Source organism: Thunnus albacares, chromosome 21, assembly GCF_914725855.1.
Source record: "Thunnus albacares chromosome 21, fThuAlb1.1, whole genome shotgun sequence".
Classification (NCBI taxonomy): Eukaryota; Metazoa; Chordata; class Actinopteri; order Scombriformes; family Scombridae; genus Thunnus; species Thunnus albacares.
The window spans coordinates 2259407-2284772 of record NC_058126.1 but is presented as its reverse complement, the minus strand read 5'-3'; the positions used below and the strand labels follow the sequence as shown (position 1 = coordinate 2284772).

The following is a 25366-nucleotide window of genomic DNA, read 5'->3' as shown; positions in this document are numbered from 1 at the left end:
TCCAGATTTTATGTCACAGCTGTCATGTCAGATGAAAGGAGAGGATTTATAGGTTTTAGGTGACAGGAAACTTCCAGACTCTCCATCCATCTCTTCAGCCATCCGTCCTCCGCTGTAATAGCTGTCTGTCACTGAGTTACATCCTCACACAGGTGCCCCACACAGCAGGAGGTTTATGTTTGTCGGTGACATCCGTGTGACTGAAAAAGCCAGAAATGAGATGGGGGGGAAAACTACAGCTAGTTCTTCTGCTCAATCCAGTTAATTTTGTCTGGTTGCTGGTGGAGAGTGTTTCCCAGCCTGAGCAGAGTGTTTGTGTGTTCAGCTGAGGTTGCCAGGTCAGGAAATGCTGCAGAGGTCAGGGCTGTTTGGAAATGCCAAAATGCCCCACGTCCTAAAACACGTTACCACAATTTCTGGCAATTAAAGTTGAGTCAGGCCCTTCTGTCCCGCTGTTAAATTCTGTGAAAGAATTCTCTCCTTTTCTGTGAAATCTTTACTACCTGACAGGAGACTCCTGTTTAATATAAAAACCTCAAAACTTTACTGCATTTAAAGGACGAGTTCACAGTTTTTCAAGAGCCCAAATGAACATTAAAGCTGTTTTTCCTGTTCATGACCATTAGAAGATCCCTTCATAATGACCTTAATGAAACTTCAGCGTCCAAATGAGTCAAATCAAGTAGATATCTTTCAACGTTACAGTCTTTTTAGTGCCAAAGTTCCTCTTTTTGTTACTATACTTCCACCTGCAGCTCAACAGGGAAACACTGTCCAAGGAAACACAAAGAGGAAATTTGATACTAAAAAGACTGTAAATGTGTCAGATATCCACTTGATATGACTAACTCAGACTGCTGAAGCTGAATAGAAGCTTCACACAGACTTTTAAATGACTGTGTGGACACACTGTGGATTTTATCCTCCATCACTTCCATTGAAAACACATTTGAAGGATCTTTTAATGTCCAGTATGAACAGGAGGAATGATTACAGCGAGGAAAAGTATGAGACAGGATGAGAGGATGAGGAGGGGATGGAGTGATGAAGCTGCAGTGAGTAGCAGAGAGAGAAGAAGAAGAGGAGGAGGAGGAGGAGGAGGAGGAGGCAGGATGGATAAATGGAGCAGCATTCTTTGTTTGCAGCACTTTGGCACAAAGAGCAAACTTTTCCATCACACACACACACACACACACACACACACACACACTCAGACACAGACACACACTCACACACACACACACACACACACACACAGATACATCCAGTTACTCCCTGGCTCCCACATGGTGACCTTTTTTTTCTGCTTTTGCATGGATGTGCAAAAATGTCAGGATGTCAGCGCTGTGTGTGTGCGTGTGTGTGTGTGTGTGTGTGTGCGCGTGCGGGTGTGTGCGTGTGTGCGTGTGTGCTTGTGTGAGTCAGGAGGGAGTGTCAAAGCCAGTGTGTGAATGATGGCTGGGAACAGATGTAGTAACATCAGCTATCTGACACACACACACACACACACACACACACCCGCAGTGGTGTTTCCATCACATTGACTCACATTCATTTCCTGGAGACCTCCTCTAACTGTAGCTCAACCTTAAACCAAGTCTTCCCCCTAATGTTTTAATCATCCACGTCGTCATGGGGACTTAATTTTTTGTCCCTATGAGGGAAGCGAGTCCCCACAACGTGACTGTTTTTACAGATGTCCCCGTAACATCAGTAATATAAGAACACTGGGTGTGTATACAGCATGTGTAGTGTTTGTGTAATCACGTCTGAGTTAATTAGAGATGAATAGACACTGATCCTTGAACAAGCCTGAATGTTATGAACTATTTTTAAACAGTTTTAGATATGCTTGTTTAGGCTTTTAGCTATGCTAGCAGCATGGTGTAATCGGATGGCAATGACAGTGAATATTTCAACCATTACTGGATGGTTTGTCATGAAATTCGGTCCAGACGTTCATGATCACCACACAAAGAAGCCTGCAGTGAATCGTTGCTGAAAATACCTTTAAAAAAACGCCAAAAACGAGTAATTCCCCTCCTACTGGGCATGTGAGCGAGTCAGCCACAGAAAACCAGCGAAGAAGAAGAAGAATCAGACTGTTTGTGTTTCTGCTGACGGCAGATAGCTGCGTTTATTTATTTAGACAATAAAGAGAACACTCGCATGAAGCCGTCCGCCATTGTTGTTACTGGCGTTTGTGTTTCTTCTTCTTCCTCTTCCACTGAATTGCAGCGGCGCTACCGCCACCGTCTGTTCTGTCAGCGACATGACAGCGTTTCTACAAAGCTACGTTTTCCCTCGTACGTACGTGGTCTGAGAGCTGGAAGTAAAGAACTAACTGGAACTACTTTCACCAACACTCCTGTTCTTACTTCCCTCTCTCTCTCTTTTCCTTCCTTCCCACCATCCTTCCTCTCCCCTCTCTCTCTCTCTCTCCTTGTCATCCCCTCTGCTCTCCATCCTTCCTCCTCCCTCCTCCTCCTCCTCCTCCTCCTCGTCTCTCCTCTTGCAGCCATCTGTTGCCGTTCGTTTCAGCAGGCTGTAAAAAGTGCTGCCTGAGCACTCTGTGTGTGTGTGTGTGTGTGTGTGTGTGTGTGTGTGTGTGTGTGTGTGTGGTGAAGACGAATGATGCTAATGTAAAAAACAATCGGGCTAAGCTTCAGATCTGGTGTGTGTGTGTGTGTGTGTGCGTGTGTGTGTGTGCGTGTGTGTGCACCTGCCACGGCCATGTTACAGTTTGTCATGTAAGAGCAGTGATACAAGGAGAGGTCAGTGGAAATACAACACACACACACACACACACACACACACACACACACACACACACACACACACCGCCAGTTGTCACCAGTCACTCGCAGAGCTCCACTCATCCTCTCCTCATCTTTTTCTTTCTCTTTTATACTTTCGTTTCTTCTGGTTTTATAATAAATAATCATATTTTATTTACAAGCTGAAATGATTGATGATTGAACTCTTTACTGCAGTAAAAGTACTTCAACAACAATGTAAAAATACTGCATGAAACATCAGTAAACTACAGTAAAAGTATCAGCAGCAAAATAAAGTCTATATAAACACTACATGGGAAGTCTCATCTGAACATTTCTCTGAAGATGCTCTGAAATAAAATAAAAGCTTTTAAAATAATTCAAATATTTTCAGTAAAACACTGTTTTACTTTCATCTTTTATTTTGAAGATTTTTTACGTCTTTACATTTTGGTTAAATTAGTTTCTGCCGTCGTCACTGCTGCAGCTTTCTGTTGTTTCTGTTTGTTCCAAACTCCATTCAAGTTTTGCGTGTGTGTGTTTATATGTGTGTGTGTGTGTGTGTGTGTGTGTGTGTGTGTGTGTGTGTGTGTGTGTGTGTGGGCTTCGCTGCTTTTCTCGCTTCCTTCTCGTAGTTTTTTCTTTGAATGTGGAATGTCAAACACCCTCTCCCACCCTCTAACACACACACACACACACACACACACACACACAAACACACACACACACACACATGCACACACACATGCACACACACACACACACACACACACACACACACACACACACTCAGCCTCTCTCTCTCTGAGCTGAGCAGCAGGAGGAGGAAGTGGCCGGCTCTGGAGAGCGTCTTCCTGTGGGGGCTGCTAAACAGGAAACAGTAATCACTTCTTCTTCTTCTTGTTCTTCTTCTTCTTCTTCTCTTTCTTCTTCTTCTTCTTCTTCTCCTCTTTGTGGAAAAAAACCCCTCATTCTCCTCATTCTTCTTCTCCTCCATCATCATCCCTCGTTCTCCACCAACTCTCAGAAAACTCTTATCTCTTCAAATTCCTTATTTTTCACTATGAAGTTCTTATACAGTATATTTGCTCTCTGGTTACATCACACACGTCTCTCTCTCTCTCTCTCTCTCTCTCTCTCCTCTGTGTGTGTCTATGTCTCTCGGCCATGATAGAGGCAGGTGTTAAACCCTTTTTTTTTTTATTTGATCCCCTCTCGTCCAGTCGGCTCTGAGCCAAAGCTGCTCTTGTTCTCTAGATCAGAGGTCGCGGCCGCTATCGTCCGCCGTGTCTCACACATCACATCTTCATCAACGTGTGTGTTTTTCTACTGTCGTGATAAATCAGAAGCTATAAAAGGGAAACGGGAGCAGCTAAGGATGCTGTTATGAAAGAAGTTGTGAGCAAGAATGTGGTTTTACTGTCCTGAAGTCTGCTTTTACTCTTCAGTGATGATTTAATAACCTTCATCAGCTCTGAAAAGCTTTTCTCTAATATATATAAATGCACTTTGTGTGGCGTTTGATGCGAGCGGAGCATTCGATGCCTCTCTGTGTGCTATTCTGAGTCGACCTTCGACCTTCACACCAGCCTCCACTGAAAAAATCAGCCTGTTTAATGATCATCAGACATATAAACACACCTGCTAGAGGATGAGTTAAGACCTCTTAACACTGTTCACTGTGCTGAACACTAGTTCAACCTGATGTTTTCTTCTTCTTGTGAGTCTCGCTTTCTTGCACTATAAGTTCAGTTTCTCTACTATTGGTTTGAGTTTGGTGTGACAGATTAGTGTGCGTGTGTAAATCTTAAAGTGTGTGTGTGTGTTTGTTCACTCTTCAGCAGTGATGGAAAACTCCACACAGGAGCAGCGAGAAGGGGGAGGAGCCAACACTGAGTTAAATGAGGAAGAGGCGGAGCTAACAGAGGAGAAGACGCACAATAACCTCAAAGGTACATTTGGGCTTCGCACGCATGAGCTGCAGAGTTTCATTCAACGATGGAGGGAGGAGGTGGAGGAAGCACTGTAGTGAGTAATATGTGTCCTCCCCACCAGGAGCGATTAACGGAGTGATGGAGGGAGCGACGGAGGCGGCGAGCGGAGGAGAGAAGCTAAAGAACGGAGACCGAGGAGAAGGAGGAGGAGGAGGAGGAGGAGGAGGAGGAGGAGGAGGAGGAGGCGGCATCATCGGAGCAGAGGGAGGAGGAGACCTGTCCTCCATCAACGCCATGATGTCAGCAGTGATGTCAGCAGCAGGGACCATCAACGGCGGAGGAGGAGGAGAAGGAGGGAGCGGAGTCACCTCCGGCCACTCCTCCGCCGGCCCCTCCCCCAGGTGAATACGTAATGAGGGCGGCGTTTTCACACGCAGTCTGAAATCAACGTTTAGTGACGTTTAGTCTGAAAATCAAACTGGAATGAAATGAGATGATGTTGGTGTCTGTTGGTGAAAAAGTTGAAACCTGAATGTTTGAGTGTCCTTGAACGCACCAGCAGGGATCTGAGAACATGAATTAAATGTTTGTTGTTGTTTTTTTTGCATTAAAATTGAATAATTCAAGAGCACAAATGATTAATTAGTTTAGTTATTAGTCTCTGTAATAACCAGCAGACTCTGTTCATTATCAAACACAAACTCTGCATTTTTAACTGAAACATATTCATGAGCCCGTCGCAGCCAGATTGTTGATATTTGGTCTAAAACAAGTAAACAAGGTGTTGAATTTATTATTGATGCTTCACACTAACAGTATAATATCTACTGTATCCACTAGACGTGTAAATAAAGTTCAGTGGTTTTGAACACAGTCCTGGTACGACACGTTCTCAGAGTGATGATGTTGTCATGACAACAACGCCTAACTCTCTTGCTTCCTCTCTGCTCGTAGCCCCTCCCCCAGCAAAACGCTCACGTCGGCCATGAGAGCCCCGCCCAGCCGCAACGCCCGACGCAACCAGGTACACACACACACACACGCACGTGCACACACGCACACGCACACACATGCACACACACACGCACACATAATTTTTAAAACTATTTTTACAGGTATTTATATATTTATATTTATGTAAGGTATAGGTGTAATCAGTAGGTGGCGCTCTCCACTTCTTCTTCTTCATCTTCTGTTTGATCCAAACAAATGAGACGCATCACTTCCTGTGTCTGTCTGCGTTTACAGCAGCGAACAGAAGAAGCTTCATGAACGGATGAAAGCTCCAGAAATTAATTTAATTTATTCAGTTGAACGTGACAGACGGAGCGCCATGTTTTAGTTTATTAAGAAAGAATCAGTTTTTCTTCATCATCCTCTCTCTCCTCTTCATCCTCTCCTCCTCTCTTCATACTTTTGCCTCATCATCGTGGTACATTTCTCCCCTCTTGTCTCCCATCATGCACTGTTGCATTCCTCTCCGCCTCATCACTTCCTGTGGCTGAATCAGGAAAGGGAAATGTTGCTTCCCTGCGTGTGTGTGTGTGTGTGTGTGTGTGTGTGTGTGTGTGTGTGTGTGTGTGTGTGTGTGTGTGTGTGTGTGTGTGTGTGTGTGTGTGTGTGTGTGTGTGTGTGTGTAGGGCGGAGTCTCAGGTCTGCAGTGAGTCACACTCAGATGGTTTTGCAGCTTGATGTGATGTGTCTCTGAGGCCACAGTCTGATCTGTAACAGTGTGTGATGTGTTTAGTGATGAACCTACAGAGAATTATCAGAGACTCTGCAGCTCCTCTCGGCTTTACGGAGCTTTATAGTGAGTTTCAGCTCATTGTTTATCTGTCCGGCTGCAACTTTTACTGTTCTGGTTCACTCTCAACGTCTCATAGCGACGTTTTCACTACCTGCTCAGCATCAAACAGACACAGTTAGCTGTAGACTAGCTGGTGAACATAGTGGAGCATTTAGCAGCTAAAGAGCCAGATATTTCCCTCAGGAGTTGGTAGAGAGTAAAAACAGAAGCTAAAAGAGAGTGAATATTGGACTTACATTCACCAGGTGGACAGAAACACGACTCCACATGAATGATAATGTTGCTCCGTAACTGCTGGATGTGGAAATAAAGCAACTGTTTGCTAACATGTTAGCCACAACTACTCTATAAACTGATAATATGACAGAAGTCATGTTTAGAGACTATTCTGCTGAAAACAAGTGGACAAAAAAAACATCATTTCAAGCACTTTAACCAGATTGAAACTACAAAGGATCAAGAATAGAACCCTGAGGAACCCCACAAGTAATTATTGACATTATCAATGTGATGATCATGTTGTAACTGTTTGCTGACAAGTTCAACATATCAACTTAAAAGATGATGATGTGTCAGAGTTGAGTTCATAATCAGTTGCATCAATGCAGGCAGTATTCTCTGTTTATCAATAAATCCTATAAAAAAGTCTCAGTAATTTCCTAAAACACCAAACAAACAGGAAGTAATAGTTGTAATTTGTTGGGGACTAATTTCAGCGGCGGATGAATCCACGTTTGGTGCAGTAGTGAGTGTTTCTGGCTGCAGGATGGTGTGTTAGTGTGTGTGTGTGTGTGTGTGTATGTGTGTTGGATTCAGTCACAATAAACTACATTTACAACAACAACATGTTAATGTGTATCTGTGTGTTTTTGTTTTTTCTTCCAGGACACCAAAGATGACGGCTCAACTCACATCTGTCCACTGTGTGACAAGAGCTGTGGGTCACAACACCAGCTGACCATGCACATCAGACAGGTACCTCTATTTATCTAACAGTCTGAAGCTTCATATTAGCTTTTAAATACATTTTTTGCACAGAAGGAGGAGCTCCTGACTGTTGGTTTAAGGTCCTTCAGGTGAATATGAAGTGTTGTTGTCACGGCCGCTAGCAGTAGCTGACGTGTTTTTGTGTTCTCGGCCGCAGCACAACGCAGACACCGGCGCGACGGATCACTCGTGCAGCATCTGCGGGAAGTGCCTCAGCTCGGCCTCGTCGCTCGACAGACACATGCTGGTCCACAGCGGGGAGAGACCCTACAAGTGCTCCATCTGCGGACAGACCTTCACCACCAACGGCAACATGCACAGGTACACACACACACACACACACACACACACACACACACACACACACACACACGTTAGTCATTAACGCCTTGACTTTCAAACCTCTGACATTCTGGAGATGAGAGACACAGTAAAATAAAATAAACTAGAAAAGCAAATAGTGTTCACTGACTGGCTGCAGATCAGTGTGTACCTACTGAACACACACACACACACACACACACACACACACACACACACACACCATGTCACCTCAGGGAGAGGAAGTTAGCGTTTAACCCGATGCCCAGTCAACCATGATGGGAGCACAAACCCCAACTGGTCCTGAGTGTGAGCGTGTGTGTGTGTGTGTGTGTGAGCGTGTGAGCATGTGTGTGTGTAAGGGTGATGGGGGTGGATGGTTTAAAGTCATCTTCCCACTTCCTGTGTAACCCCCCTACCACACACACACACACACACACACACACACACACACACACACACACACAGAGAGAACAACGCCCAGTCATTTATCAGTAAAGTCCAGCCTCAAACATGAGATCCAACGGTCCCTGCAGTGTGTTTGTGTGTGTGTGTGTGTGTGTTTATAATTAATGCCCAACCTTCAGTGACCTCTGTTGGGTTTTAATGACCTCACATATAAACAGCAGCAAAGTATCTGCAGGTTTGTGAAGGTGTATAAAGCAGTTGACTCTGGTCTGGTCGGTAACGTCAGTCGTGAGCTGTCGGGTCGGTGAGACGGTGGATCGAGCTGCAGCCGGCGTCATCAGACCTGCAGCTACAGGAACTCAGTGTGGACAAGAAGAAGAGTTCAGAGAAACAGTCGTGCTTACACTGGTTTTCTCTGGTTTCCTGTTCTGATGTTAAACATAGGCAGAGTTCCAACACTTAGGTGAACGTAGGCAGAGATGCTTCCTGCAAGATAAAACCCACAACAGCGAGGGCTTTCTGTCCACATGTGTGAAAAACATAAATGTAGTTAATGTCATGAAACGCAGCTTTGTTCATGTGGAGTCGAGATAAAAAGACAGATGTTTTGTGTTGTTCGTCCTCAGACTGTCTCCCAGTCATGTTGATGGTATTCGGAGGTGTGGGCAGGAAGGAATGACTGTGGGCCGACAGACAGACGGACAGACGGACACAGAGATCTCTTAGATGTCACAGCAATTTTCTCAATTATCTTTTCCTCTTATTTGTGTTGAGTTTCAGGGTTTCTGGCAGTGAAACTCTGCCTTCATGCTTACTAACGTCTGTCCAGTCAGTCGGGAAACTAAACGGAAAGTTCACAAATAGGAAACATTTAGAGTAATAATGTGAGGAGGTTTGTTTTTTAATATAAAGAATGAACAATGTCTTTGCTCAGAGCAAACATGTGATGAATCATGTGACCCACTCCTACGAGCCTCCAGAAGAACGTGTGATTCGTGCCGCAGCAGCAGCAGCAGCAGCATCACTCATCCCAACGAGCTCCAACCTGCCGCGGCTTTTTTAAAGTCGAGCAGAAAAAAGTTGGCGGTCCGGTTTGGCGAGTTTCTGTTTTCCTGTGAAACCGCTGAGAGACAAACTGAACGCTCGGCCTCCTGCAGGCTGCTGCCGAGGAGGATCTGGATGCTGATTTCCATCAACGCACCCCTGGAAACGGTTGCGTCATATTCTCAGAATCCTGCCTAGTATTAATAAAAAAAAAAAAAAAAAAAAAAAAAAAAGAGCAGATGAAGCCCTGCAGCTTTTTATATAGACGCTCATTTACAATGCAAACTGTAGCGGAGAGCGAGGGGGAGGAAGGAAAACAGGAAAAGGCAGAAAGAAAAAGTCTTAACTTGAGCTCCACATGTCGAGCGAGCTGCTTTCCTCTCCGCCTGTCTCTCTGTGTGTGTGTGTGTGTGTGTGTGTGTGTGTGTGTGTGTGTGTGTGTGTGTGTGTGTGTGTGTGTGTGCGAGGCCTGATTTTACATGCTGCTGTAGGAAAATAAAGACGAGGCCTGTTTGGATGGAGAGTGGAAAAGAGAAGCAGAGGGAGGAGGGAGAGAGAGAGAGAGAAAGCAGGAATCCATTTTGCAGCGGAGCATCCTTTGAAATGTGAAACGCGAGATTTTCCTACTCGACTGTCTTCAAAAGAGAAAAAGAGAGCGAGAGGGAGGGAGGGAGGGGGGACGAAAAGAAAGAAAGAAAGAGATGAGATGGAAAGAAGGAGGGAAGAGATGTGAACCATCATGTGTCATCGTGTGTGTGATGAATTCTCATCCTGGTTTCGGTAAAAAAAAAAAAAAAGTGAAATGTTTAGTTGGCAGTGAAGAAACAATCAGAGAATGAAAGAAGGAAGAAGAAGAAGAAGAAGAAGCATCCCTGAAATATGAAACTAGTTTTTCCGGCTTTTTTTTTTTTTAAGCTGTAAAAGCCCCGAAGGCGTCGAACATGCAGGAAGACGGAAAGAGAGTAAAAGTCAGGACTTTCCTCTGATCAGCAGCTTCTGTCCAAACCTCCGAAATAAAACCAATTAACTCTCAAAGCTTAAAGTCAAATATGTGTTTTATGGGTCTGTAATCATTTCCCAGTAATATATTTATTTAATTAAGTGCTAATTATAGAGAAAATAGAGACGTTTAATTAATAACTTGTCAACATAATAAATAAATAAATTAATATTAACTTTAAATTGAACTTTAAGTTTCCTTATAAATGAACATACTTAATTTCAGGAAACTTCAGATGAAGTTACAGACTTGTAAAATAAATCTTTGGTCTGATTTTAGTTTAATTTTCTTCAGTTTTTGTCTGTTTGTTTCAGATTCTGCTGTTGTTTTAGTTTTTTAAACAGACAAAATGCAAATCAGTAGAAAAAGTGAATCACAGATGCAGCATCACATGAGTTCGTCCTCTCTGCTCTGTTGTGAGGCCTTTGGGCCCGGTTGCCATGGCGAGGCATCCCGTTTTTAGTTTATTATGGGCTGTCAGCGAGACGCTCTGAATCCTCCTTCTCTCCTTTCTGCTCCTCCTGAGGGTTGAAGTGAAAGTGTTTGTTGTTTGACTCGGACGGTACCTGAAGTGACTCAACAGCGCCTCCTGTGGTGATGTAGAGGAGCTGCAGGCAGACAGGAGGAGGAGGAGGAGGAGGAGGAGGAAGAACACTGAAAAACCAAACAACACAAATACTGTTTGTGTCAAATACTGATAACAACACTGCTGTCAGTGTCACTGTTACTATTCCTGCTGATAACTGTAAGATTCAACCTTCAGTGGAAGTGATGGAGGATAAAAAGTCTGTGTGAAGGTTATATGAGTCTTCATCAGTCTGAGGATATCTGACACATTTACAGTCTCTTTGTGTTTCCCTGTTGAGCTGCAGGTGGAAGTATAGTAACAAAAAGAGGGACTTTGACACTAAAAAGACTAACGTTGAAAGATATCTACTTGATTTGACTCATTTGGACGCTGAAGCTTCATATTAGCTTCAGATAAACTTTACATACATTTTGTCCTCCATCACTTCCATTGTAAGGTCATTATGAAGGGATCTTCTAATGGTCAGTATGAACAGGAGGAATGATTACAGCAAGAAAAAACAGCTTTAATGTTCATTTGAAGACTGACTGTTGCTTTAAGACACTTGAAAAGTTGTGAACTGGTCCTTTAAGCATAAAAAACATGATGAACTGCAGCAAGTTTAAATATATAAATTGTGTTTTCTGTCAGTTAATACACACTGCTGAGTGTGTGTGTGTGTGTGTGTGTCGAGCAGCTGTTGGCACACACACACACAGCAGGATTGTGTGGCCGCTGACTTGGCGTGTTTCCTGCCCTCTGATTGGCCGGTGTCGGGGTCAGAGTACAGTTTGGACCGAGGAGACTTTGCTCTCTTGTTGGCCACCTCCCCCCTCGGTCTCCCTTCACTCACCTGATTGGTTAATAAACAACTTCCTGTCAGCTGGTCCCAGATCTGCTGACTCCGTCACTCTGTCAGGACCTCTTATGGGCGTCCAGCCGGCTGCCTGTCGGGTCCTATTAATAGAAGATAACATCCAAAGCAGCACCTCTCCCGTTTCCTTACATCCTGCTTCTTCTCTCCTCCTTTCTTATTATCTGTCCTTTCTTTCTTTCCTCGTCTCCTTTCCTTTCTTGCTTCCTTTGTCTCTCTCCTCTTTTTCTTATCATCTTTCCTCCTTTCCTTTCTTCCTCTCCTCTTCTCTCCTTTCCTTACTTGTCATCTCCTTCGTCTCCTCTTTTCAAATAATCTCTCCTTTCCTTTCTTCCTCGCCTCCTCTTGCCTTGTTTCCTATCCTGACATCTCCTTTGTCTCCTCTTTCCTCTCCTCTCCTCCTCTTGCCTCATCTTCTCTCTCCTCCTCTAATGTGTCCTCACTTCCTCTCCTCCTGTCTTACTTCCTTTCCTCCTCTCCTTCCTCTCTCATCTCCTATGTCTCCTCTTCTCTTTCCTCATCCTCTCCTTTGCCCTCTCCTCCTTTTGCTCATTCTTTTCTTTCCTCATCGTCCTCACTCCCTCTCCTCTCTCCTTGCTTCCTTTCCTCCTCTCCTTTCATTTTCTTCCTCTCCTTGTTTCCTTTTCTCTTTTCCTCCCATCCACAAGGAAAGGAAAGTAGCCTTTCCTTGTCTCCTCTCATTCCCTCCTCCTCCTCCTCCTCCTTTTCTCCTCTTTGAACTTGTGTAAACCGACACCATCGCTGCCGCCACATGCTAGCTAGCTGGATGACCTTTATACACACACACACACACACACACACACACACACACACACACACACACACACACACACACACACTGAAATAGCGAAACACATGATAACAGCCTGCACACTTTCTCACGCTTCTAGTAACACCTCAACTGTAACACACAATCTCACAAACACCCATTCGTCATGTTTACAAGTATCAAACACACACACACACACACACATACACACACACACACACACACACACACACACACACACACACACACACACACAAACACACACATACACACACATACAGGTCTTTAAATCAAGCGACACCATCTGACCTTTGTGAGGAGGCAGCAGAAGGAGAACCTGACCTGCTGGAGGAGAGGAAACTCTTCATCAGTCAGGTGTTTCAGGATCAACGTGTCTCATCTCTCAGCTGTTTTTATTCAAGCTTTTAAAAAAACAGCTGCAAGATAAATATGTTACATCATATATGATACATAAAGCATAAAGGAGAAAACAGTAAAGGTAAAACAGGAGGAAAGACAACAAAAACAACTTTTTTAAAAATGCAACAATCTACTTTGATATCAGACGAGAGGGAGATGACTTCCTGTTGTGACCTCGGGGCTTCCTCTTCTCTCCAGCAGCCATATAAGGCTATCAGCCTGCTGTATGTGTAATTATGTGATAATTATACATACTTACTGGTCATTACAGGCTGTGTGTGTGTGTGTGTGTGTGTCCGTACTGTGACCCTCCACACTCCCAACTCACTAACTGGGAATCTGCTTGAGTAGAAGTTCAAAAAAAAAAAGCTTCAAGTCACAGAAATGAAACTCACCTTTGACCTTTTTCCTTCTTCTTCTGTGACTCTCAGACACATGAAGATCCATGAGAAGGACCCGGCCAGCGGTCTGCTCCCCGTCAGCCCCCCCTCCCCCACCAAACGCCGCCGTCCGTCCGTCAAGAGGAGGCAAGGCCTGGAGGAGGAGAACGGAGAGGAGCCGCCCAGCAAGAAGGTAGAAGCGTCAACCATGAGATGACCAGTCTGTTTATACTCACATCCAGGTCTCAGCTTCTGGATATCTGTCAGACTGTTGGTTGGACAAATTTCTGACATTTTATCAACAAAACCAACGTCTAGACGTATGTTATATATGTTGTTGAGTTGTGTACTTACATTATCCCAAATGTTTCCAACAGAAATCTGTAATTTAATCAAAGTAACGGACCGTTTCATTTGGTCGCCTGTCGATGGCGTCATACCTCCTCTACCAAAGAGTAAACACGCACCAGATGCATACGGCGGCGCTGTGTTTGTCCGCTACAATGGCGTCTACCAAAGAGTAACTTACACACATACAAGATAATACATCGGCGTTGTGGTTGTTCCACACAAACTGTTATAAATGGACTTTTATTCAGTTTTAAGACACATTTTCATGATAAATTTAGGTGGTTTTTAACTATATCTTTTAGCAGCAGCTCGGCTAACAGCCCCTCCAGGAAGTCTGGTGGTGGTGGTGGTGAGTGAGGTTGTTGTGTTAATGTGTGTGTGTGTGTGTCTGTGTGTGTGCAGGTGGTGGAGGACGTGGCGTCGGAGGAGTCGGCGGCGGCGATTCGCGGAGCGGAGGAGGAGCTGCTGCCGTGTCCGATCTGCTTCAAGACCTGCAGCTCCAGACTGGAGCTGGACGCACACATGGACACACACCCCGACACCGCACTGAGGTACACACACACGCACACACACACACACACTACTCAGACTCCCAAGATCCTCTGCTTCCTACCCATAAATCCCTGCAGCGTTGCCTCCCAACAAGTTGATCATATTTTAGTGGCAATACAGACATGCAAGACAAGTTTTCATGTTCTTGTACCTAAAAAACCACATTGACTGTATAGTTTTATTAAAGTGAATCTAGTGAGGAAGAAAAACATCAACAGCTGGACAGAAAATGTGTTTATTTCCAGATTTAAGTGCCTTCAGGTGGAGAGAAAGTTTGCAAACAGCTGGAGGTTTGTGCTGGTGGAGGTTTAAAATGTATTAAAGTTTAGATAAACGTCGACCCTCCTGTGATAATTAACTGTCAAACAGAGAGCGAGGGAGGAGAGGAAGAAGAGGAAGGAGGCAGAGGAGGAGTAAGGGATGGATGGATAACGAGAGGAGAGAGAGAGAGAGAGGAGAGGCTAATAAGTCACCAGTGGGTGAGAGAGGTAGAGAAACACAGAGAGAGAGAGAGAGAGAGAGAGGACAACTTAATAAGTCACAGAGAGGAGGAGGAGGAGGAGGGTTCAGGACGTGCTCGGCCGGGGGCCGTTGCCATGACGACACCCCCACCCCTCCTTTTAAAAAAAAAAAAAAAAAAAAAAAAAAAAAAAAAAAAGAGAGAGAGAGAGAGGAGGAAAAAAAAAAAAAGACAGTCTGTCACCATAGCAACACAACTCCTAACGAACCCACACACACAGAGTTCAAAGTGTTTTCCTCCGAAAGTTGTGTGGAACAAAGGATGAAAGATGAGAAACGAATGAGAGGAGGATGAGAAAGAAAGAAGGAACTTAGGACAAAAAGAGACGAAGGAGGGAAGGAAACCAAAGAAAGACGGAAGGATGTACGGAGGAGGTGGAGAAGGGAAAAAGAGAGAGAAAGATGGCAGCAGGCGGCGCTGAGCTCGTTATGGAGGAAGGCAGGAATATTTAGCTGTAAATCCTCGTTAATCAGCCTGTAAGAGGATCGACTGAACTGTAGGGAGGAGAGGAGGGATGGAGGGATGGAGGGACGGAGGGACGGAGGGACGGAGGGACGGCTGCTCTAACAGTCCGTCAGCTGCGTTTATACGACTTTTTTTTGCGGCTGATTCGGCAGTTTGACAGCTGTGTTTGCAGATGGAGAGAATCAAGGAAATTCAATCAGCAGACTCCCACGATGTTCCCGACCTGCAGGAAGAAGTCAGTTTCAATAAAGATAAAAATACAGTCATTCAGCCGTTCAATGAAAGCACAACTCACTAAAAGCATATGAAACCTAAAGGACTGTTGTATAGATTGTTTAAATAACATCCACACAACAGACTTCAGGACGGATCTGAAGAAGCATTCAGATCCTTTACTTAAGTAAAAAATACTCTATTACAAGTAAAAGTACATATTATCAGGAAAATGTACTCAGGTAGCAATAAAAAAGATGATATTTCTGCTTCTGCTGCATCGATTTTAATTCTTTTTTTGTTTTTATTCTCCATAATGACACAATAACACTTTTTTTCTGACATTTTATAGACTTGGCAATCAGCTGATCAAAACAATACATTAAGAGATGAATCAATATGTAAAAAAAAAAAGGTGGTAAATGGATGGGATTGTTTGGCGTTAATATGTTTTAATATGTCTTACTTGATGTCTAATTGGATGCTGGCTGGCTCCAACATCAGATACTGACACACACACTCACTCGGAGGGTAATTCTCTGGACCTGAGCCGACCTCTGTGGGATTATCCTGCACACACACACACACACACACACACACACACACACACACACACACACACACACATTCACCAGAGTGTGAACCCTGGAGACAAGAGAGGAGATGCAGAACAAAGAAAGAAAAAGCAGTTCAGTTCAGGGGGTGTGAATGAATGTTGTCTCCTTCCTGCTGTAGACAGCGATCGGTGGGTTCTGCAGCTACGAAGCTCGTCCACTCCCTTGTAATGTGATTGATTAATCCATCCTTCACATTAACTGATTAATTATATTACTAGAAATTATTGTTATATACAGCTCTGAAAGGAGAAAAGTTTGGTTAGTTTGTTTAGAGACGTATAACAGCATCATGTTTTCAGTCTCTGGAGAGCAGTTCTGTGTACGGCTGTAAGGCGCTACTGAGCATGTGCAGGAACGCGGCTCTTTTAACAGTAAACAATATGTCTTTTTTTCATGCTTGTGTTATTGATCAGACGCTGACCCAGACATTGTAAATTTCTGAAAGACGTTTAACTTACAAAGTCAAGACTTTTTGATTGGTAGCACAACACAGAACTACTCTCTGGAGACTGAAAACATGATGCTGTTATTAGTCTAATGTGACCAAACTCATCTGCTTTCAGTACATGAAACATGTCACCCAGTCCAGCCGTGTGTTTAGTTTTTGGACAATAAAACAACAAAAATCGGCAGACTGATCCTTTAAATGAAATGTGGTGAACACTGCAGAATCCCTGAGAGAGGAGGAGGAGGAGGAGGAAGAGGAAGAGGAGGAGGAGTGATGGAGAGCTCAACAAGTGTTGGTCCACATTTGGTCCAAAGTGGTCGTCATGGCTCTCAGTCATGTAGTGTAGCTGACAGGGACGGACTTGATCTCAACACGTCTCCATGATATATGATGAATACATGTATCATTTACTTGTTGAGTTGGGTTGATTGAAGGTTCCAGGTTTTAGTTAGTTTGCAGCAGGGTGAATGAGTGAGAGCGCAGAGCGTTACACATGTAGCACAATAAAGACATTATAGTTCGACGCTTGTGTCAAAACCTGCAGCATCCAAAGAATTCACAATAACTTTTGTTCAAAAACTAAAGCAAAAACAAACTTAATCTTTTAGTGCATAACTTCCTTGCTAGTAGTGGAAAAACAGTTTCCTCTCAGCGTCCTCATGTCAAACACCTCTGTGTGTGTGTGTGTGTGTGTGTGTGTGTGTGTGTGTGTGTGTGTGTGTGTGTGATGACGGACGTGCAGTGATTGTGTCATTTAAACTCAAACTGTGATGCCTGAAAGTTCTTTAACAAATCAAACAAAAACGGCTTCTACAGTGTGTGTCCCCTCTCCTGCCTCACAAAAATCCTCTGACAAGGTGTCTGAGGGGATTACACACACACACACACACACACACATACACACACACACACACACATACACACACACACATACACACACATACACACAGGATGTGATAAGGAGTGTGTGACTGTGGCAGACATTGAGCAGCTGTCCTCTCAGCGCTTAACAAGTGCAGGACCAGCACTGCCACCAGGGGTTATCACACACACACACACACACACACACACACACACACACACACACACACACACACACACACACGCACACACGTTTGTACATATCTCTATACATGCATGTACTGTACATAGTTTTACAGCATGTTAATGAAATGTCACTGTAGCATCAGCATGCAGCTGTAATATGAAGGAAAAAATCTAATCTAGTAACATTTTTACGTATTTCCATGTGATGCTACTTTCTACATTTCAGAGGGAAATATTGTACTTTCTACTCCACTACATTTATTTGACAGCTTTAGTTACTTTTCAGATGAAGATTTGACACAATGGATAATATAACAAGCTTTTAAAATACAACACATTGTTAAAGATGAAACCAGTGGTTTCCAACCTTTTTGTCTTTTGACGTCTTATAAAAAGCAGTGTGTAGTCGGGGTCACATTTCACATGTCTATGAGTTGTTAACAGCTCCACCAAATAGTGATTTTTCCCTCAAATGATCCAATATTTCAGCAAAAATCAAAGATTAGAGAAAAAGTCCAAAAAACTGAAAACAGATTTGTGTATCAGAACTTTCACCACTGCTTCATATTAAAAGATCAGAATCAGGACTGTTTCAACAAAAATATCACTTAAAACAGTTTAGACTAAACTCAAACCCTGAAACTAAGTGTGAACCTTCAGACAGCTCTTTTATCTGTCTGTCAAACACAAGAACACACTCATAGAGAAATGTCACCATCTAGTGGCGTCATTGAAAACTGCAACTTTTTGCCTACAGGTTGGTGTTAAACATCTGACTGATAGTTGATCAGAAGACAGAACAAATGTAAATTTAGCTGTGTATATGAATATTACTGATTCATGTATCATGAAAGTAAACATTTATAATAATTAAAAGGTTTTGTTTTGTCCCACATGGTAAAGTCGTCTCGCAGCATCAAAACAGTCCTCAGGTAGTAAAGAGATAAAAACAGATAATCAATAAACTCATCAGATCAGGTCTTTATTGATCAGTACACTTGTTTACAGGCAGCTGTATAAAATATGATAGTGAATCATTACAGCAGAGCTGATTTTAACACTTCAAAATACTCACGCCGGTGTTTCAGACAGTTTATAAAAATGTGTTTCAGTCGCTGTTGTTTTTCTCTGATCGTTGTTTGTTTGCTTTAGATATTAAAATGTTAATGTAAATTCTTTCTCTGTGTGTTTTTCCAGGTGTGATTTCTGCTGCCTTTCTTTCCGAACCCACCGTGGCTTGTTGCGCCACAACGCAGGTGTTCATAAGCTCCTCCCCCAGGACCCCAGCGGGCGGCCCTTCATCCAGAACAACCCCTCCATCCCCACCGGCTTCAACGACCTGGCCTTCATCGACTTCTCCTGCAAAAAGTTTGCTCACATTGCACAGGTATCCGACATGGTTTAAACCTCGGAAACCATCTTCACTTCACCTTCCTCGTTCCGTTTTTTTAGACTCATCTTTTGTTTCTCTTGGTTCAGGTCTGGTGTGAAACAAACCTTCGTCGCTGCATCAGTAAGTTCCATCGGTTCGTCTGCGACTGCTGTGACAAGGCGTTCCCGCTTCGCTCTGCCCTGGACCTCCATAAAACCACCGCCCACCATGACAAACCCGCCGCCGCCACCGCCGACACGGAGGAAACGGAGGATGCAGCGGAGGACGTTCCGCATTCTGAGCAGGCCGGCTTCCTGGAGGTGCTGGGTCTGCAGCACGTCTCTAAGGTAGGCGATGGAAACAAAACTGTATTTTTCATTCAATCCACCAATTTCAGGGAGAAAACTCTCATCTAATGTCAGATTACATGTCAGTTTAAAGAAAACCAAACAGTTAGACAGACAAAAGTTGAGGTACGAAGTCACGGAGAGGATCAGAATATACTTTATTTAAAACAGTAGAGCAGCAGCATAAAACAGCAGTAAACACAAACCAGGCAGCACATCAGTCGAACTCCAAACCCACATGTTCATATACTGCAAAATAAGCTGTTGAAGATTGAATGTAATGATTTGATTGTATGATGTCATATGTAGCATCGACTGAGCAAAGATGTGAAAAATGAGCGAGTTAGAAATTTAGTCTTTATTTTTTCCGATGATATTATAATAATAATAATAATAACAATGTTTGGCACTAGCTGTCATGTCTGTACAGTAAAGTTCTCTGTAACTGTGAACGGTAATTCATCTAATAGTTGTCGAGTCAGAGGATCACCAGTAGGATTCATCCTCTGGGGAACATGAATGTCAACAGCTGTTGAGATATTTACTATCATCACCACTAGTGTGGTTAAAACTGGCAGCAGTTGAGCAATGTAAACACCTGGAGCCAGCTGTTGATTAAAGTTTTCTTACCTTCTCAGGTGAAGTCTGGTCCCACAGAAGATGAGATCCATCAGGCCCACCTGGACAGCATCAAGGTGATCCACGTGGAGCCACCGTGCTCCAGCCTGCCCCAGGAGCCGGCGTCAGCCTACCTGTCCGGGGGCCTGGGGCTGACTCTGGGGCTGGGTGTAGGGGGGCTGGCGGCCCTCAGCATCCCGCTGCTGGAGGCCTCAGACTCAGCCTCCGCCCTGCAGGGCCTCTCTCAACGAGAAGCCCTCAGCCTGCTCTCCCTGCAGCCCTTCCAGGCCGGCTTCCTCCTGCAGCCTGACGGGAGCGCCGCCACGGCCGGCGCTGGTTCATCAGGCGTCAAACCCAGCGAGGCAGGTGGAGGCGGGATCATGGAGCTGGCAGACATCCAGCAGATCCTCAAAGTGGCAACTGCAGCGCCCAATCAGATGGGACTGACCCTCCCCCCTCTGGCCAAAGCTCCAGGATTTCCTGGTGGTCAAGGTGGGTTTTGGCTTTCAATCCATAAATCAATCAATTAAAACTCAAACAGACGCTGTGAAGCATCAATGACGGTGTTTGTTCTTCCTCCAGGTCAAGTCCAGAGTCAGAAGGCGATGCCTCCATTGAAGCCCAAACCTCCCATCACCCCTCGCTCCAGCCTCACTGCAACGACTCCTCCCCCCCTCCAGAGTTCCCAGCAGGCCTCACTGGGCTGCATCAGCCCCAGCCTGCCGCCTCCCACCCCCACCCTCTTCAAAACACCCTCCTCATCCTCCTCATCCTCTTCTGCGGCTGGGAACGGAGGGCAGATGGACACCGAGTGTATGGGTGACGCTCACACGCCTTTGTCTGATTCGCCACCAGCAGCCACCACAGCCGTGCATGAGGAGGCGGGGCTTAGCGGGAGAAAACCAGGAACCAAAGGGGGAAACGTGGGGAACAACGCTGGCTCAGCTAAAGGCTCGTTCCCGTGCCGTTTCTGCGACCAGGTGTTCGCCTTCTCGGGTGTCCTGCAGGCTCACATGCGCTTCCACCTCGGCATCATGCCGCACCAGTGCAACATCTGCGACTATGTGGCGCCAGACAAGGCCACGCTAATCCGACACCTGCGGACACATAGCGGCGAGCGGCCGTACGTCTGCCGCGTCTGCCACTACCCCTTCACAGTCAAGGCCAACTGCGAGCGCCACCTCAGGAAGAAACACGCAAAGACCTCGAGGAAGGACATCGAGAAAAACATCAAGTACGTCACCTCCACCACCACAGCAAACATCGCCGCGGCGATCACTGCTGCCACGACAACCACCCAGGACACAGAGACGGGCTGCACAGGAGCTGAGACCACATGCCGGTTCTGCGGCGAGGACCTGAAGACCTACCGGGCCCTGCAGATCCACCTGCGCACACACAACGGCTGCCAGAGAAAGCCGTTTGAGTGCCGGCGCTGTGGCGCTGCCTTCCTAGCCAAACGCAACTGCATCCACCACCTGCTGAAGCAGCACCCCGAGGTGCAGGAGAGGGAGATCGAGGACCATATCACCACACTCCTGCCAGCCACCGCCGCCGCCGTCGCTACTGCCGCCTCTGCCCGCTCTGCTCCGGTGAATCAGATGGCACTGAACGGGATCAGACAGCTTCCGCTGCAGGCGGTGAAGGTGGAGGAGTTGGCTAACGTGGTTTATCCTGCAGAACTGGACCAGCCGCTGGACTTTTCGGCCAAGAGTCGTGTAGACGTCAGCCAGGCGGGGTCTCCTGGGGTCAAACTGGAGAGCGTCTCCCCCAGCTTTGACTGCTCCGTCATGGACCAGCCCATCGATCTGTCCATCCCCAGCAAGAGGCAGAGGAGGGAGGCAGCGAGCGCCGGAGAGAAGAGGGAGATTAAGACGGAGCAGAGCAGCAGTAGCATCGAGCAGCACGCTCTGGCTCTGTCCAAGGAGGAGAAGTCTGCTAGCGCCCTGCCTCCTCTACACCCTCATCCCCAGCTTGGCTGCTACCAGCTCCCCCCCGGATCCACCCCTCCCCCCTCCTGCCTCCCCAACCTCAACAACTCTGGGCGACCTCAGCGCCTCAAACCCCTCCTCCCCAAACCGACCACCTCCACCTCCTCCTCCTCACCCTCCACCGCCCTCAAGGAGCTCCCTCCTCTGGCCTCCATCGCTCAGATCATCCACTCCGTCTCCGGAGCTCCAGACCTGTTGAAGAGGGAGGCCGCCTCACTGGACAGCAAACCCCAGGCGGCCGTCGCTTCCTCTCAGGCTGATTTGGCCACCGACGGCCCCGGACCCTCCACTGGTCTGGAGACACAGAACGACGAAACGTCTGAGGGAACATCAAGGTACGTGAGCTTCATCCAAAACACGTTGACTGTCACCGACCCAAATAAAGACAAAAGAGTATGAAAGGAAACTGCTGCTGCATTCGGACTGTAGCAGCTGTTGCTTCATCTAATTTTGGTCTTTTTAAAGTTTTGGATCTTTTTAAAGAGAAAGAAAAACTTGTTTTCCTCATTTTAAGCTCAAACTGTTCTAGTTTTTGTAGCAATAATATCTTTGTGTGGAAACCGATGTTGTAAGGATCAGTTATACAATAGATATGTAGTCATACAATGTTTTGATTGGCTGGCAGAATACACATGAACAAAACTGGTAAAACCACATTTTAAAACTGTTTACCAGACTTGTGTTCTGTTATTTAGATGAAAGCCTCCAAATGTAGTTTTCTTTTTTTTGGTTTGCAGCATTCATCGCTGTCACCACGTTGTCAGTATTGATTTCACCACAAGATGGCGCCAAAGAATAACACATTTCACTCTTGACTTCAGGTCATTAAACGTTATTGTGCTTCTCTCCTCTTCTGTGTTCCGACAGGAAGCGGACCAGAAAGAAAACCGCTGCCCTGGCAGTGAAGGAGAAGGCTGCTGCTGCGAGCGGCGGCGGCGGCATCGACCTGGAGTCCAGCGGGGAGTTCGCCAGCGTGGAGAAGATGTTAGCCACCACTGACGCCAACAAGTTCAGCACCTACCTGCAGACCGGAGCCGCAGACCTGGGAGGAAAGAGAGGTAACGGGGAGGGACGGTTTGTTCTGATTAAACGACTGCTGAGGAACAGATTGAACTCATGGTAGACGATCTGTCCTGTGAACAGATGACAGAGCAGCAGCAGGAGGAGGAGGAGGAGGAGGAGGAGGAGGGGAGGAGAAGGAGGGAGGAGCGAGAGAGGAGGGGAAACCATCGCTGGTTCCTCAGTCCAAAGGGAAGAAGAACGCCTACTCCAACTCTGTCCAGAAGATGACCTGCCCCTTCTGCCCCCGAGTGTTCCCCTGGGCCAGCTCGCTGCAGAGACACATGCTGACACACACCGGTAACACACACACACACACACACACACACACACACACACACACACACACACACACACACACACATGTACACACACACACACACACACACACGTACACACACATACACAGGGTATCTGCTTTAAGTCTTAAAACGTTTTGAATTCTGTTTCCTAAAAAAAAAAAGGTCTTAGAAGGTATTAAAAAGTCTTAAATTTAAAGGACAGAACAGTGAAAGAGGTTTTTCCTCACTGTAATCATTCCTCCTGTTCATACTGGTGATTAGAAGATCCTTCAAATGTCATTTAAAAGTCTGTGTGAAGCTTCTATTCAGCTTCAGCAGTCTGAGTTAGTCATATCAGGTGGATATCTGACACATTTACAGTCTTTGTGTTTCCCTGTTGAGCTGCAGGTGGAAGTATAGTAACAAAAAGAGGAACTTTGGCACTAAAAAGACTGTAACGTTGAAAGATATCTACTTGATTTGACTCATTTAGACGCTGAAGCTTCATATTAGCTTCATCTAAGCTTCATTAAGGTCAGTATGAACAGGAGGAATGATTACAGCAAGACAAACAGCTTTAATGTTCATTTTATGCTCCTGACTGTTGGTTTAAGATCCGTCAGTTCAGCAGAAACTTCAGCTGCAACTCTTTTCATAATCAATTAATCCACCAATTATTTTCATGAGTAATTGATTACACATTATGTCTATAAAACATCAGAAAACCCCCTCAAAGGCCAGAATAATATGTCATTTATACTTTAAAATATTACTTATAATGATCAATGATCAACTTATTGATTAAGATTCTTCGGCTGGTGAAACAACCTGCAGAAACCCGACAACACAAAGGAGACCAGTGTTGTTCTGAATCCTCTCTCTCTCTCTCTCTCTCTCTCTCTCTCTCTCTCTCTCTCTCTCTCTCGCTCTCTCGCTCTCTCGCTCTCTCTCTCTCTCTCCAGGCCAAAAACCATTCCCCTGTCCTAAGTGTGATGCCTTCTTCTCCACCAAATCCAACTGTGAGCGCCACCTGCTGAGGAAGCACGGCGTGACCAACAGAACGCTGCGACGCAACGGCGCCCTCGTGAAAAAAGAGGGCGACGAAGGCTCGCACGAGAGCGCAGGTCCGAATCACAAACATCAACGTTTTTTAAATGTTTCTAGCAGCAGATTGATTTGACTTTTAGGAGGCAGACATTCAGCATGTTTGGTCGTTTTCTCTGTGTCTGTGTGTATTTATAGCCGACTGTTTTTAAAAAGAAAGAAATAATAAATCAGGAACAGCAAAGGCAACAACATAGACTCAAGAGATAAATAATTATGATGGTGAACAGCAGAGGTCACTAACTGGCAGCCAAGACAGAAGGTTATGATTTCAAACCTGACGAGGTGTTTCTGTTTTAACTGGCGCAGCTTTTATAGTCTTTACGGTAGACGGAGAAAACAAAGCTTTTCCTCCCTTTATTTTATTTTTCTGAAGTTAAGCACTTTATTTGAACATTTTATTTATTTTCTCTTATTTTCAAATGCAGCCGTATTTTATTTAGTGGATGAGATTATTATTATTATTATTATTATTATTATTATTATTATTATTATTATTATATTAAACATGCAGATGTTGATACGACTACTACTGGACCTCTTTAAATTTGAGTTGAATACCTCTGCTGTACAGTTTGTGCAAACTTACTTTATACTTTAAGATAAATAAAGTTCATATCTTGAAAAATCTTCCGTGGGACATAAACGATCTCCGAGTCTTTAATGTAAATGTTAATATTTCCACAGAAAGTCCTTTTAGCTGCTGGCTGAGAGATGATTTTAGTGGAGTTTTGCACCTTCTCACAACTTAAGTTACATACAGCAGGAAATATGCAAAGTCAACATAAAGATTATAACTGACAATATGAGAAAGTCAAGATACTTTCTGCCACTTTCTTCTAAATGTGACGTTTGAAATCTTCACAAGGTTCACTAACTGAACATTAGATGACAAAGCAGAGATCATCCCCTGACTGAACCATGTGTTGTATTGATTGTATTGATCGTATTGATTGTATTGATTGTATTGATTGTATTGATTGTATTGATCGTGTGTGTGTGTGTTTGTCCTGCAGAGAGTCAGTCAGAGACGGAGCAGGTTGCACCAGAAGCACAAGACCTCAGCAGCAC

At 44.9% G+C, this 25366-nt stretch overlaps 1 protein-coding gene across 4 annotated transcripts in view; it reads left to right on the top strand.

Moving 5' to 3' along the window:
* Positions 1 to 25366, top strand: part of rreb1a (ras responsive element binding protein 1a) — a 71391-nt gene that overhangs the window by 35666 nt on the left and 10359 nt on the right. For 2 of the 4 annotated variants that reach the window (XM_044339135.1, XM_044339137.1), the window contains 15 exons: positions 4622 to 4729; positions 4833 to 5112; positions 5666 to 5735; positions 7404 to 7493; positions 7663 to 7826; positions 13362 to 13503; positions 14064 to 14212; positions 18721 to 18910; positions 19003 to 19242; positions 19881 to 20352; positions 20443 to 22186; positions 22719 to 22909; positions 22995 to 23210; positions 24154 to 24315; positions 25312 to 25366. The exon at positions 25312 to 25366 is cut by the window's right edge and continues 116 nt beyond it. In XM_044339135.1, coding sequence (XP_044195070.1) covers positions 4622 to 4729; positions 4833 to 5112; positions 5666 to 5735; positions 7404 to 7493; positions 7663 to 7826; positions 13362 to 13503; positions 14064 to 14212; positions 18721 to 18910; positions 19003 to 19242; positions 19881 to 20352; positions 20443 to 22186; positions 22719 to 22909; positions 22995 to 23210; positions 24154 to 24315; positions 25312 to 25366 — 4273 coding nt within the window. Of the gene's footprint in view, positions 1 to 4618; positions 4730 to 4832; positions 5113 to 5665; positions 5736 to 7403; positions 7494 to 7662; positions 7827 to 13361; positions 13504 to 14063; positions 14213 to 18720; positions 18911 to 19002; positions 19243 to 19880; positions 20353 to 20442; positions 22187 to 22718; positions 22910 to 22994; positions 23211 to 24153; positions 24316 to 25311 lie in introns of all 4 variants that reach the window. The other 2 variants (XM_044339134.1, XM_044339136.1) reach the window with 1 other exon arrangement.